Here is a 15,745-nt window from a genome sequence, read left to right as displayed (position 1 = left end):
CGATATTTTCTAAAAATTAATATTCTTTCAAATACCAAATCAGTTAAATATTGTAGCAACAGTAGAAAATACTAGGAAATATCAAATTATTAATAATGGAGCATGAAGACAATGGAGATCTAAATAACTCATCATCCTGGTTTGTTCAAGAAATGTACCAGTCTGTCATGCAACTTCCCCTTGCAGAATGATTCAGAAGCCCATTCATAACTTTTTCTCCTTTAATATGAAATTGCCATTTTGTGGTAGGAAAAGAGATTATATAGATTAAGGAAAAAATATACAGTCAGAGCTTCTACACACAGAAGGCAGCTACATCAAGAAGACTGTTTGCTTTGAATGGAGTTTTAGAATTTAGTTTGGATATAAGGAAAAAGTCTTCTACGGTGAGAGTGGTGAGGCACTGTAACACGTTGCCTAGAGATGTGGCAACCATCCCTGTAGACTTTCAAGGCGAGGCTGGATCAAGCCCTGGACAACCTGATTTAGCTGTGCATGCGTGTCCCTGTTCATTTCAGGGGAGTTGGACTAGATGGCCTTCAAGGGTCCCTAGCAACTCTAAGGATGCTATGATTCTATGAAGTTCATCATCTTGTATGGCTATAAGACATAGCCATCAAAAAGCAAAACGTTACTTAGTTTTATCAGAATCTCTTTTTCAGTAAAATCCTACAAAAGCATTTTTAACGGAAACTTTTACTTTCAACTGGTTTAGCATAGGCTGCAATAACAAATCTTCTGTTGCACTTATAGAAATAGAGGGAGATGGGTAGTAGAAGTCACGTACAATAGTATTACTTCAGCAGAGCAACACTAGTATTAGCGGCAACACTACAAGTTCTTTGGTCACTGTCCATTAATTATTTATGTGCTAATGGACTACAGGGATCATACAAGAAGCAAACGTGCAACTGAATGAAATGCTTGAAATAGCACATATTTTAATGCACGAGATAAAATGTTGCAGAGGCACAAAAATAAAATTAACAAATTAATTTGTTCACGTTGTTTTTAAGCACTGTAATGTTGTCTGCAACACAAATGGTGTTAATCTATCCAGTTGTTAAGCCACATGCAAGTGAAAAAGAAACATGGTCTAAAGTTATGTTCAATTTGAGAAATAAATGAGTTAGCGTTACCAATGCATCTGGAGTCAAAATATGGCACTTCTGCATGATAACATATTTTGAACAGTGACAAGTTTGTACATGTTTCTCTGAAAAAGGAAATTTGTCCCTACTCGGTTTAGAAAATTATTTAATTAGTACCAAAAAAATTAAGTATGCTTGAATGAAGTTACAAAATATTTTCATATATTTTTCATCATAGAATTCTAGTACTACAGATATTCATTCCAAAGAAGGCAAGGCATTTTTACAAATAGCTGAACTCTGCCTTTTAGGCAGAGATGCATGTCACACAGTGCGTAATAACACTCAGCCTAATTTAGGCACTTGTCCTGGCTCCACCCCACACCTTGCCCTGCACCATCATGGTGGCAGCTCTTCCCTGTCATCTGGCCCAGCTTGGCCTCAGGCATGCTCCCGTCACTCAGCAACAACCAAAATATCAGCATACTGTTAACAATGTTTTGACTGAAACCAGGATAGTTTGCAATTTAACTTATGAGCTGAAAACGATACACTACAGAATGATAGAAACATGGAGAAATATGGTCATGGCAGACAAAATCTTATCAGACTGAAAACTAGTCATTAGTTCAAATTTGTTCCAGCATTATCCTTTATTTCACCTTATTAAAAAAAAAAAGCCAATCACAGCTATGTGAGATGGTCACATAAAACACTGTCAAACCTTAGTTACTCCAAAAATACCCAAAAATGTCAAACTTGTGAAGGCTTACCAGATCTCCAGAGGCTCAACAGCACATAGAAATCACTAATTTTACTTATTTACAATTTTCTATGACATAGAACTGAAACCTGTTCCATCAAATTACAGCTCTTTAACTTGCTTTGCAGAAAATCTTGAACAGCCCTATGCAAATCTGACTGATGTAGAGAGCAACTTCTAAAAACTAAGTTTTTAGAAACTTAAACTGAGTTTTAAGGGTACCAATCATAGAATCATAGAAAGATTTAGGATGGAAAGGATCTTAAAGACCCTCAAGCTGCAGCCTCACGGGAGGGACACTTCCCACAAGATCACGTTGCCCAAGGCTCCATCCAACATGGCCTTGAAGACTTCAGGGGTTGAAACTTCCACAGCTTTTCTAGGCAGCCAGTGCCAGTATCTCACCACCCTCATGGTGAAGAATTTCCTCCTAACATTTTATCCAAACTTACCTTCCTTCAGTTTAAAGTTATTACCCCTGTCCTATCACTACATGTCCTTGTAAAAAGTCCCTCCTCATCTTACCTGTAGGCCCCTTGTTGTCGTTTAACCTGGCAGATGGCTCAGCACAACAGCTGTTTGCTCACTCCACCCCTTCCCAGTAGGATGGGGGAAAAAAACAGAAAAAAATGAAGTACAACTTGTGGGCTATTTACTAAGATAGAGAAAAGAAAGAGAGAAAATATATATATTTATGTATATGTGTAACAAGTGATGCACAAGCAATTGCTCGCCATCTGCCAACCAATGCCCAGCTAGTTCCTGACCAGCGGAAGGAAGCCCAATGAACTCCCATCTTTTTCAAACTTTTCTTCTGCATGATGTCTTATGATATGGAATATCCCTTTGGCTGATTTTGTCCCCTTGCAGTTCCTTGTGCCCCCCCCAGCCCCTCACCGGTAGGACAGTAGGAGAAGCTGAGAAAACTGGAATGGCCTTGGCACTATACAGCACTGCTCAGCAAGAACTAGAAACAGCAGCGTGTTACCAGCATTGTTTTTCTCCTAAAATCAAAACACAGCATCATACCAGACACTATGAAGAAAAACTCTATCCTACCTGAAACCAGGACACTCCTTTAGCTACTGGTCTCCTCAGATCCCTGTCTTCTCTAGATTGAACAGCTGTAACTCTCTCTGTCTCACAGCCTTCTGATAAACCTCCTGGCCTTCTCTGCACCTGGTTCCACAGGCCCATGTCCTTCTTGTGCTGGGGATCCCAGAGCTGTATGCAGTACTGCTGGCAGGATCTGTGTTTATTCTGCTATTGTTTGCTTATATCTTTGTCATTTATTTTGAAATATCCAGGATATCCTTTTTCTCCTAATACTTAGCATGATCCTGAAATATGATCTGTTGGTAATAAACTACAATAAACATCTTGATACCATTTCCAAAATTATACCCATATTCAAAGGTCATCTAAATATTAAACTCACATTAAATGAAATATCTTCCTTTGTCTTCAGACTCTCTCCCTTTCCCACTCCAGATAGTTGTTTTTTATTTTTTCTGTGTATTAAATGGGCATATTTTTTCTATGTCCTTCCTAGTCTTTCTCTAATTGACAACCCAGCAAAATGAAGCTGCAACATATTCAGGTTAGTTTACTTAGCACAAGAAACAACTGTAACAAAGACATAAACATGAAGACTTCACTGTCAAGTAGCAAATGAAGAAGACTTTTCCCTTGCAAACTGGCTAAGAACTCTGTTTACAGAGTAAAGAAAGCCATCAAACCCAAGAACCAAGTGAAGTATGACCTTCCAACGACTAACTAATCATGAGAAATCACAACACATTCCACAGAGGCCAATATGAAATAGAGTTACTGTCGTGTTACTATGATCTCCTGGGCTACTTCAGTAACATTCTGGCTACTTAAAACCCTGAGGGATAATTTCTGCTCTGTGTCAAGCTCAGATCCTCAACTGAAAATTTTTAGAATAGCCAAGAAAAGTGTCTGATGCATAACATATGATCTAAAGAAATGCTATGTTAATTTAGACTTGTTTCCATATCAGAGCTGTGTAGTGAAAAAGACAGAATGTCTCCATACAGAGCACACCCACTTTTCTTACATGACAGAACACTATGTTTTGCGAGATGACACTTCATAAGCTTGTAAAAAAGAACTCTTTATTTAAACCATAGCCAAAACAAGACAACTGTGCAAGAGTCCTATCAATGGCTCCTGAAATCACCAGAAACAATGACCTCTAGAAAAGCAGATTTACTTTATGTATTCAGAAAACTTATAACATACCAGGCAGAAAAGCAACACGTTACTGCCAAGATATCAGAACAGCATTTGAGTACCACAACTGCTATTTCTCATACAACTTACTGCTGAAGGATCCTATGATGCCATATATGACCTCCAGCCATGTAATCAGTATCAGTTTCAAATATAACTAACAATTTGTAAAAGACTTGCCATGAAAACTTTTAATGGAGACCACTCAGAGCGCTTGAAATAGATATGCCTTAAACAGATGCATTTTGGGAAAAGTGATCCAGAAATACAAAAAATATTAGATTCTAAACCTCAATGTTTTCTGAATAAACTAACTGTCAAAGTAAAGCACAGAGATGGGATGTAGAAAATAACTTATGCCAATTTGCTAGGTTTTTCTAAGGTCACTTTAAAATTTGAAGAGGAAGTTTCCTACAACAAATGCAACTTAAAACATAATAATCAGAAGCACAGAAATATCTGATGAACAATTACACAATACAAATGATATTAATTGGATTATCCTGTTTGTCGAATCTGCAAAAACAATGCACTCCAAAAATGTAGAAATGTTAAATGTAAAATGCCTCTTGCAAATTTTCAGTCCAAGAGAAACCAACTTATTACAGTATTTGTTGGAGCCTGGTTGTAATTAAATACAGGAAGGATATTAAAACTTCCAAGAGATTTTTTTTTAAGCCACAACAGAAGAAAAGGCACAATTGCATAATTGGAACCAAATCCAAAACCCACTTCCTTCTTATTTACTAGCATCATCTAAACGACACTATTTAGATGCTGACGCTGAAAGGTCTGGAGCTGACAACTGTAAATCATCTGAAAGTCAAAAATTTCAAAGGAATTGTATGACATGGGTTAAAAGTTTATAGATGATAGATACAGAAAGTTAGTGCTCACTGCAAAACCACATCCTAGCGGTCACTGCATCTCTCTTTTCAGTAAAATTCTATAATCCTGTTTTGTTGTACAGAAAGAAATCTTCTTTCATAGTCACAATCTGATATAGACCAATTGGACAAAATTGTTTGATATATAACACTTGAAATAAATGTCTTTTTAAGGTATTCTAAAAATAACATTTTTAAGAGAACAGGATTTCATTTATCATATACTTTTTCCGTACAAACCAGTCAAATAATGGAACAAACTTGCCAGTCAGAGGGAAAATTCTTTAAAAAGTGTAACTGATAGCTGAATTCACTTCAGTGCAAGAAATTAACATCAAAAGCATCACCCTACAAAAAAAGAAAGCCTCTTGCTTTTCTATAAAGTATGTACAAAACTGATAGAGCAGATAGAGATGGTCATGCACCTACTATGGTTTTTCCTATAAAATAATCCAACTGTTGTTCAGAGATTTCCATCTATTTAAGAGCTTTAACTCCTGGGGGTTGTTTTTTCTTTCTTTTTCATTATTTTTCCCCCTCCCTTCGCCTCCCACGAGATCAGGCTGCCCAGAGCACCATCCAGCCTGGCATTCAATACTTCCAGAGATGGAACATCCACAACTTCTCTGGGCAGCCTGTTCCAGTGCCTCACTACCCTCACAGTGAATAATTTCTTCCTTATAATCTAATCTAAATATACCTTCTTTTAGTTTAAAGCCATTACCCCTTGTCCTATCACTGCTCTCCCTAATAGTCTCCTGCTTGCCTGTAGGCTCCCTTTCAGTAGTGGAAGACAGTGACAATGACTTTTAAAAGGCCTTAATAATGCTCAAGCAATATATTATACTCTTATTATATAGATAGATATTATTTATAGACAGCTATTATTTATGAGATACTTTATATGTTTATATAGTATATATATACATACAGTCTTGTGTCAGAATTCCCAGTTCACATGAAAGGATGGACAAAAGGTTTAAGCATATTAGCTCAGTGCATGAAACGCTGACAGAAGCAAAAAGTTTCATACAGGTCCCTGCTCTCATAACTTAACAGCAGGACATTACAGCAACAGTTCTGTTTAATACATAGGAAAAAAGGAGAAGAAGCATCTGTTTGGCAACTAGATCCCACAATCAACAGCAACAAGAACAAACTAAAAATCTACAGTTTCAGATTCCTTGTTTTGACAGTATCCATGAGAGATTCCAAAGGCTCACTCTTTTTAAAGACTCAACATATGAAGAAGACCTTGCCTTCAACATCTCAGCTTGGTATGTAAAACCATAATCACTCTGAATAACCTGTCTGCACCACAGTAATTGTCAAACTTTCCTCCTAAAACATTACCAGCAGAAGCACTGAGAGCAATTTTTCTTACACTAATTACTTAGATTTTCTTCTACTGGTTCTTTTCTCATCTTTGATGACATTGATCTTTTAAGACTTACAAGTAAACAACAGTTTTGGCTAGAAGACTAGATGTTCCCAGAGAGACTTAGCTGTCAGCTATATTTTTCTTCATTTATTTTAATGTTTGTAATGGGATTGATCACACTGGTTTGTTTTCCACCCCTAAATCTCACCCCAAAATAATTTTCTCCAATTAAATAAATGTTCTCATTAAAGTCTTAGGCGAACATCCTACAGTTAATTTTGGACCAAGGTTGTAAAGTTATCTAAAACAAAATACATCTTTTCTGATTAACAATTTATACATGTAGTCTATTACAAAATATCAACATATTACAGTTTAATTTACCCAACTTAAAGGAAAAAAAGCATTTATTTTGCAATTAAAATGCCATGTATGGAATTACTCTTTAATAACTTCTACATAAATACAATTTAATAACAAGTATGGAATAAAATAATATATTAAAAGTGCATATATAACCACCACCCCTTTATCATTTTGTACTTCAGCTAAGTGCATAAAAGCCAAAAAACACATATCACGCACACTTTGTTCACTAATTCCCTTTCTTGTATATGCCAGTAAGTGGCCCTAGAGGACAATGATGTGAACTGAGAGGGAAATTTCACAAAGACAGAGCACTTTTTTTTTTGCACAGCCAATGCTGCCTTAAACAAGAAAAAAGATTAAGGGCAACTGTGTTGACAAAGTAGGATGAATTAGGAGTTGCACCAACACATAGCTTTAACTCTTTCTACTTTTAGCATTTGATAAAATGCCAAATAATAATCCAGAAGAGTCCATTAAAAAGCCAAGAATCAGCAGAACAAAGAATCATGACATAAGATGTTCAAATTTAATTTTAATTTCTCATTATTAGTCGTATATGATACAGCTGTCATCATCAAAACATCTTTGTCTTTACAATTTTGATGAGATTTCTCTACAATGTGTCTAGAGAAACTGCTGCATATTCACACTTATTTTATTCCTTAGTTTCCAGAGTCAGTAGGGAGACTTCCCAGATTAGATTACTTTAATACTTCAGTGATCCTTGATTACTTGACAACTTAGGGCAATTTTGTTTAAGTCATTCAATCACTCTGGTAGTTACGCTGCCCAGTGCCAAGGCCTCCCTTCCAATGGTGGTTTCACCATTTATTCTTGTCTTTCTTCAACCAACTACTACAATTGCTTGCTGTCTCTGGGAGATCAAAGCCTTGATTAAACTGTTTTTAAAGAACACGGAGGTCATCTCTAAAAAATGAAAAACAAACATACTACTGTAATAACTATAAACATGACATATGAAATGGTCACTGCCAGAGTGGCACAATGAGGAAGCTGTCACTAACACAACTATTTTCATTAGTATTGTTGTCATAAATTATACTCACTAATTTGTGTTAATTTATATCACAATAGTGGATTTAGGTTCAAACATCTTAACAACTAAAAGTAGTTAGTTTGTTTTTTAAATTCCTACCTGAGATGACAAGAGATTACAGTCAATGTGCATTCCTTTCCCCGTCTTATACTTCTGAAGCAAGCCAGCCATAATTGCTCCACATGTATACAAGCCAGTAGCAAGATCTGTCATGGCTACTCCTACCCTAACTGGTTCACCACCCTAAAGAAAAGGAAGACAACACTCCAAATGAAATAAAAATAAACAGAAAACAAATAGAAAAGAAAGGAAAAGGAAGAAGAGGAAATAAGCAAAGCATTACTTTGTTATAGTACACTGTACGTAACTCTCATCATAAAAGGTGTTTAGATATTTCTTCATTGCAAGCAACAATAGATAAAAGCATCTTTGTTTGAACCAAAACATAAAAGCTACCCCTGAAAAACAGATACTCTTGCAGTATTTACACAATTCTATGCATCAAGAAGCTGCAAAACCTGCAAATTGTAAATGATTTTTATGCTACTTTTTGTTCTAATATAATCAAACATAGAATCATAGAACAGCTTGGGTTGAAAAGGACCTCAACGATCATCAAGTCTCAACTCCCCTGCCAAGTGCAGGGTCGCCAACCACTACACCAGGCTGCCCAGAGCCACATCCAGCCTGGCCTTGAATGCCTCCAGGGACGGGGCATCCACAACCTCTCTGGGCAACCTGTTCCAGTGCGTCACCACCCTTTGTGTGAAAAACTTCCTCCTCATATCTAACCTAAATCTCCCCTGTCTCAGCTTAAATCATTCCTCCTTGTTCTATCGCTATCCACCCTCACAAACAATCGATCCCCCTCCTGTTTATACGCTCCCTTCAAGTATTGGAAGGCCACAATGAGGTCTCCCCGGAGCCTTCTCTTCTCCAAACTAAACAAGTCCAGTTCCCTCAACCTTTCCTCATAGGAGAGGTGCTCCAGCCCTCTGATCATCTTGGTCGCCCTCCTCTGCACTCGTTCCAAGAGCTCCACGTCCTTCTTGTGCTGGGGGCCCCAGGCCTGGACACAGTACTCCAGATGGGGCCTCACAAGAGCTGAGTAGAGGGGGACCACCACCTCCCTCTCCCTGCTGACCACTCCTCTTTTAATGCAGCCCAGAACATAGTTGGCCCTCCGGGCTGCAAGCGCACACTGCTGGCTCATGTCCAGCTTCTCGTCCACCAGGACCTCCAAGTCCCTCTCCGCAGGGCTGCTTTCAAGTACTTCTTCCCCCAGGTTGTATAAATACCTGGGATTGCCCCGGCCCAAGTGCAGCACCCTGCACTTGGCCTTGTTGAACCTCATTAGGTTCTCATGGGCCCACGTCTCCAGCCTGTCCAGGTCCCTCTGGATGGCCTCCCTTCCTTCCAATGTATCGACTGCACCGCTCAGCTTGGTGTCATCTGCAAACTTGCTGAGGGTACACTCGATTCCATCGTCTATGTCATTGATAAAGACATTGAAGAGCACTGGTCCCAGGACTGAGCCCTGGGGGACACCACTCATGACCGGCCTCCACCCTGACACAGAACCATTTATCACAACCCTTTGGCTGCGACCAGCCAACCAGTTCTTAACCCACCGAACAGTCCATCCTTCAAATCCATCTCTCTCCAATTTAGAGAGAAGGATGTGGTGAGGGACCATGTCAAAGGCTTTGGAGAAGTAGATGACATCCATCGCCCTCCTCCCATCCACCGATGCTGTCACGTCATCGTAGAAGGCCACCAGATTGGTCAGGCAAGATCTGCCCTTGGTGAAGCCATGCTGGCTGTCTCGGATCACCTCCTTGTCACGTATGTGCCTTAACATGTCTTCTAGGAGGATCTGCTCCATGATCTTCCCAGGCACAGAGGTGAGGCTCACCAGCCTGTAGTTCTCCGGGTCATCCTTTCTCCCTTTCTTAAAAATGGGAGTAATGTTTCCCTTTCTCCAGTCACCAGGGACTTCACCAGACAGCCATGATTTTTCAAGTATGATGGAGAGCGGCTCGGCAACCACATCAGCCATCTCTCTCAGAACCCTAGGATGGATATCATCTGGCCCCATGGACTTCCACACATTCCGTTTCAAGAGGAAGTCTCGAACTTGTTCCACTGTTACAGTGGGACAAAATCCGCTCCTCTCACCCACACCTCGAGGTTCAGGGTCCTGGCAGACACGGGGAGCCTGATCACTAGTGAAGACTGAGGCAAAGCACTTATTGAGCACCTCAGCTTTTTCCACGTCTGAGGAAGCCAATTCTCCATCCTCATTTACCAGAGGGGGAACACTCTCCTTGACTTGTCTTCTCTTGCCTATGTACCTGTAGAACCCCTTCTTGTTATTTTTCACATCCCTAGCCAAGTTCAGCTCTACCTGCGCCTTGGCTTTCCTGATCCTATCTATACACATGTGGACAACAGCCCTATATTCCTCCCAGGCTACACAACCCTGCTTCCACTTCCTGTACATTTCCCTCTTTTCCCTCAGTTTAAGCTGCAGGTCCTTGCTCAGCCATGCCGGTCGCCTGCCTCCTCTGCTTGATTTCTTTTGCTGGGGAATGGAGAGCTCTTGGGCTCTCAGGAGGGTGTCCTTAAAGAGCTGCCAGCTCTGCTCTGTTCCTGCGCCCTTAAGGACAGTTTCCCAGGGGATCCCACCCAGCAGTTCCTTGAGCAGCCGGAAGTTTGCTCTCCTGAAGTTCAGGGTCCTGACTTTACTCTTTGCCAGGCCTACATTCCTCCAGATCACAAACTCCACCAGGGTATGATCACTACAGCCCAGGCTGCCTCCAATCTTAACCCCTCTAATGCTCTCCTCCACGTTGGTGAGCACCAGGTCCAGTAAGGCTTCACCTCGGGTCAGTCCATCTAATACCTGGACAAGGAAGTTATCCTCAACAGACTCCAGGAATCTGCTGGACTGTCTGCCGCCCGCCTTTCCGCTATCCCAGCAGATATCCAGGTGGTTGAAATCCCCCATCAGGACAAGAGCCCGCGAACACGACACCTCCTGCAGCTGGAGCAAGAAGGCCTTGTCCACAGGCTCCCCCTGATCAGGTGGCCTGTAACAGACCCCAACCACTAGATCTCCTTTACTGGACTGATAGCTGATTTTAACCCATAAGCTCTCAACCTGGTCATGGCTGTTACTCAGACACAGCTCTTCACAATCTATCCACTTCCTAACGTAGAGGGCAACTCCCCCTCCCTTCCTGCCCTGTCTATCCTTTCTGAAGAGCCTGTAGCCCTCAATCAGAGTATTCCAATCATGGGATTCGTCCCACCACGTTTCCATGATAGCAACCAGATCATAATTTTCCAAGCACATCATGGTTTCCAGTTCCTCCTGCTTATTTCCCATTTCAGTGCTTCAACACAGAAATGTTTAAAGGAAAGAGATACTGTTAGAAACAACAAAATGGAAGCCAAAGTTCTAAAGGATTTCCACAGCACATTACCCCATGACTACTTGAACTGCAGAATCATACTGATTCACTCCTCTTGGTCTCCTTAGTTTGAAGTACTTTCCAAAATTTTTGAAGTATAATTAATTTCATCCTCGATAGAGAAAATTACTCTTTGAAGATATAAAAATCACAGTTATTTTAAGATTGCTGCATATGAATTTGTCTTCTCAATCCTCGATTCCAGTAATTTCTTCATCAAGTACTAACCTACCTAATCTTTCAAAGTTAACACTTCCTTTGCCTCGGTAAAATGTTAACCTTTGTTCATAAAAAATATCTTCACAATTCCCTCTTATAGAACACTCCTATACTTGAGAAATCAAACTGCTAGCACCATATTGCAATGTTATTTTTAACATTGACTTTCTGCACCAGTCTGCTCAATTTCCATTCTTCCTCAGCATGCCTAGTAAGGTAATTCAGCAACTATCATCCCCCTCCCCCCTAAATCAACTTTTAATGTCCATCCTGTGGCGTTTTGTGACAGGATGCATTCTCTAACTACTGTGAAATAGACTCATTTATATTTTCATCTCTGTCCTGTGGAACAAGAGATAAAAAGCTGCTTTATGTGAACAATGAAGCTCCAAACATCCAGATATACCTTGCTTTGTTGGTAAAACTTCCCATCGCAGATGGAGTTTGACAGCACCACAGAATCACGGAATTATAGGGGCTGGAAGGGACCTCTAGAGATCATCAAGTCCAACCCCCCTGTCAAAGCAGGATCCCTAGACCAGGTTGCACACGTAGGTGTCCAGGCAGGTCTTGAATATCACCAGAGAAACAGACTCCACAACCTCTCTGGGCAACCTGTTCCAATGCTCTGTCACCCTCACTGTGAAGAAGTTCTCATGCACATCCGTGCAGAACTTCCCATGCTTCAGTTTGTGGCCATTTCCCCTTATTCTATCACTATGCACCGCTGAAAAGAGTCTGGCCTTTGCCTGCCGCATCCTAGGTATTTATAAATATTAATCAGATCCCCTCTGAGTCTTCTTTTCTCAAGGCTGAACAGACCCAGGTCACTCAGACTTTCCTCATAAGAGAGGTGCTCTTTATCATATGTACAGGCCCTTTATCATATGTACAGTACTTCTGTAGCTAATATTATACTAGTTTCCTGTGCAAAGTAAAGATCTATACAATAGCTTTTCTTCAAATAAATCATTTTAAAATAAAGGCTATCCTCACCCACCCTGAAATGAGGTTACTCTCCTGGGAGAAGGACAAAACAACCTCTGGTAAGAAAGAAAGGGCTGGGCTGAACCCCAGTTAGAGAAAGCCCCAGGACATATCATTCACATGTTTGAACATACAGAATTTCACTCCAGTAGAGGAGATATTTCCTTCTGACGCCACGCTTTGCTGTTGCTCAATCTTGCCACTAGTTTACACTTTTATTCATGATAGACTCAACATATTTTGGAAGATTCCCTTCCGGTTTGTTTGTTTGGTTGGTTGGTTTTTTTGCCCTTTGACATAACTTCTCAGTTTTACATCAGCGATACAAAAAGTGATCCACTAGAAATGGAAATTGTTTTGAAACGACATGCACAGTAGAAGTATTAATAAAAGTCCAGTAGTCTTTACAGATTGGAAATAGCTTGCTGCAGCTAATATTAACGAGCAATGGCTATATTTTTTCAACACCTCTAAGCTGTATACCATGTATATTCTTTTGTTGCCATTTGTTTTTAAGCTGAAGAAGAATGGTTCCTCTGGTACTGTAGATTCTAATCATGTTTTGCTGTCTTGTGTCCAGTAAAATAAAAAGTGCTTCTGCAGCAAGAAAAAATGCTTACTGAATACACTGCAGCACCATAAAGCTATCTAGCACTGTATGTAATGATCCACTTGGAGATGTTAAATGAACTTGTATCCAAATTGTTTTTATTTAAGTTCAAATTATTGCCCTAATGAGTTGCATGAAATTTTCAAAGGAGTATTCATCTGATGCTGAACATGTTAAAGTTTTCTGCTCATCAAATAAGAAACTTGACTGTGGTATTGAGCCAATAAAGTACCTATAAATTATGTCTTCCAGGACAATAAAATTGTCATCAGTATAAACTCAGTCCTTTTTGCATATTTTAATTTATAGTTTAAAAAAAAAAATTGACTGAATCTGGCCTGAACCATCAATTTTCATTTCAAAATGAATTTGTGGTACAGATTTATATAAAACAGGTTTGAAGTTTTCATAGACACTAGAATTTCACAGGTGTCATAACATTTCCAATATGGAGGTAATGAAGTACATATGTATGAGTTGGAACTCCATGCAGATTTCCTTATCCACACCTAAACACATGATTTAAAGATAGCATTCTACAGTAAATAGGTTTGGTTTAGTCAACAAGAGCACAAGTACAGCTGTTTTCGCCTTTAACTCTTCAATATTGCAAAAGTTACGGTTTGATTTCAAGATTCACAAGACAATTTTGCTTGGAAGCCTTTCAAAATAGCCAGCATTCAGTCATTTCAGTAAGAGTTACTTCTTAGAAAAAATGGAAAAAAGTAAGATACTCAAAATTTCTTCACATAGGAATCTTCTCTCATATCTCAAAAAATCAGATGAAAAATGCATATAATCTTGCACTCCTTTCAAGAGTTCTATTCCATGAGTCCAATGTGATATTATTGTGTAATTTCACCACTTTCATACTGCATTTTTAATTATTTCACTATCTAAGATACAGCTTAGAAAAAATACACATTTCCATGGTGATCATGCTACTGCCTCAAAGTAAGTGTTATATAAGGTATTGCAAGAAAAAGAATGTTATATATGTGATAAAATTAATGAAGGTTTAAGCTTTACTCAAATTCCTGTGCTGGTAATACAGAGATTTCACAGTATAATACTGAGAGTCACTGACTGGAAGCATGGCTGCTCAATATTCAATAAAGTTAAGTCATCAGCAACAGAAAACATTCTTAGACATTAAATCAGCAGCCAGATGGCTGAAATAGAGTAAAATTTACAATATTAAATTTCTCTAAAATTCAGTTCTTACTGCAATGAATTCTATCAATTTTAGAAATGTCAGGTACAGAACATAATTCTACTATCCTATTATTAAAATGCTTTGTAAGGAGCTGTAAATACAAGAGCTGCTAGGAAAGTAATGTCTCCTATCCTATTATGATGGCCCATGATGTCAGAGGTGGATGTTGGTGGCATGGCGGTAGAGGTTGAATCTTCCTGCAAATATTGTTAAATTTTGTTGTCATGAAACAGATGGCAGCAGAGAGACAGTCTGACAGAACGACATCTAATATGAAAGTGCATGCAAAGCAAAAGTCTGTCACTTAATTCCTCCGTGCAGAAAAAAATTGCACCCACTGGCATTCATCGATGCTTCCTGAATGTTTATTGAGACCAAACAGTGGATGTGAGCACAGTGAGGTGGTGGGGGGAGCATTTCAGCAGTGGCAAAAGCGGGTCACCTTCACTGGTGCAGTTTTTGACAAGCATGGCGTGCAGGCTCTTGTTCATCACTGGTGAAAATGAGTAGCTAATGGCGGTGGCTAAGTTGAAAAATAGCGTTTTGTAGCTGAGAATTTGCTCTGTCAAACAGTGTTATTTTGCTCCTTGTATCTGGTGTAGTTTCCATGGAAAGAAATAAGAGGTATTATTTTCAGATCAGTCTACTTATACACTGATGTACCTTAAAATTAAGCAACTCACTGATGTATGTAGATGTTTTTTCTCTGCTCCCCAACCTTGTAGTTTGTCTACTGCAGCTAAGACCTCTAAGACACTGCAAGCACGCTAAACAGTTTGACTATTAAAAAGAAGTTTCTACAGAGCACTGCCATATTATTATGTTGATTAAGTATAGTAAGTTACTGCAAGGCAATACAAAAATATGTTATAACTTCTGTTTTCTTTTTCCATCAGTTTACAAGACTGACATTTTTAATTTACAGTAGGAAGAAATTATAACCTAGTTTACTAGAGTATGCTCCAAAAGAACATGTTACTTTAAAGAGTTTAAGTACAAATTCCTGTTATTAGGCAGAAAATAATAGTTTAATTTAAAAAAAAACACACATGTGAGCAAGATTCTTTTTTCTTCTTTACTTTGGTCATTTCTCTACATATTGCCTGAAATAAGCTTTTCATACATTTTTTCAGAGCTGGCTGTGTTTAGAATTCAAAACAACTCAATAACATGCATAAACTTAGGACATGGGAGTTTCAGTTGAAAATAGTAAATTCTCCAGCAACCATACAGTATAGTTTTAAAACCATTTTGGTCAAATTTCACTGCAACAAAAGGCACACACCTCTTCGGAGCTACTGACCGTTTAAGTCTTTGAAACAAAACTGTCTCTCTGTACATCAAAAAATGTTTTATTCAGAAACTGATGAAATATATGACCAACTTCTAATGAAAAATAAATAATAAAGCATGTTTTAGAGTGTTTATTTTAA

General features: G+C 39.0%; 1 protein-coding gene across 5 annotated transcripts in view; it reads right to left on the bottom strand.

Annotated features, from left to right (window-relative positions):
• Positions 1–15,745, bottom strand: part of SUGCT (succinyl-CoA:glutarate-CoA transferase) — a 336,065-nt gene that overhangs the window by 277,627 nt on the left and 42,693 nt on the right. For 4 of the 5 annotated variants that reach the window (XR_002434884.1, XR_002434885.1, XM_021385794.1 and 1 more), the window contains exon 8: positions 7,904–8,047. The exons of the other annotated variant lie outside the window; for it this stretch is intronic. Coding sequence is in view for 2 of the 4 variants with exons in the window: in XM_021385794.1 (XP_021241469.1) it covers positions 7,904–8,047 (144 nt within the window). In the remaining 2 variants the exon portion in view is untranslated. The remainder of the gene's footprint in view (positions 1–7,903; positions 8,048–15,745) is intronic. 5 annotated transcript variants of the gene reach the window in all.

This window comes from Numida meleagris, chromosome 2 (assembly GCF_002078875.1).
Source record: "Numida meleagris isolate 19003 breed g44 Domestic line chromosome 2, NumMel1.0, whole genome shotgun sequence".
In the NCBI taxonomy this organism is placed as follows: domain Eukaryota; kingdom Metazoa; phylum Chordata; class Aves; order Galliformes; family Numididae; genus Numida; species Numida meleagris.
The sequence above is the reverse complement of the archived record's forward strand: the minus strand, read 5'-3'. Positions and strand labels throughout refer to the sequence as shown.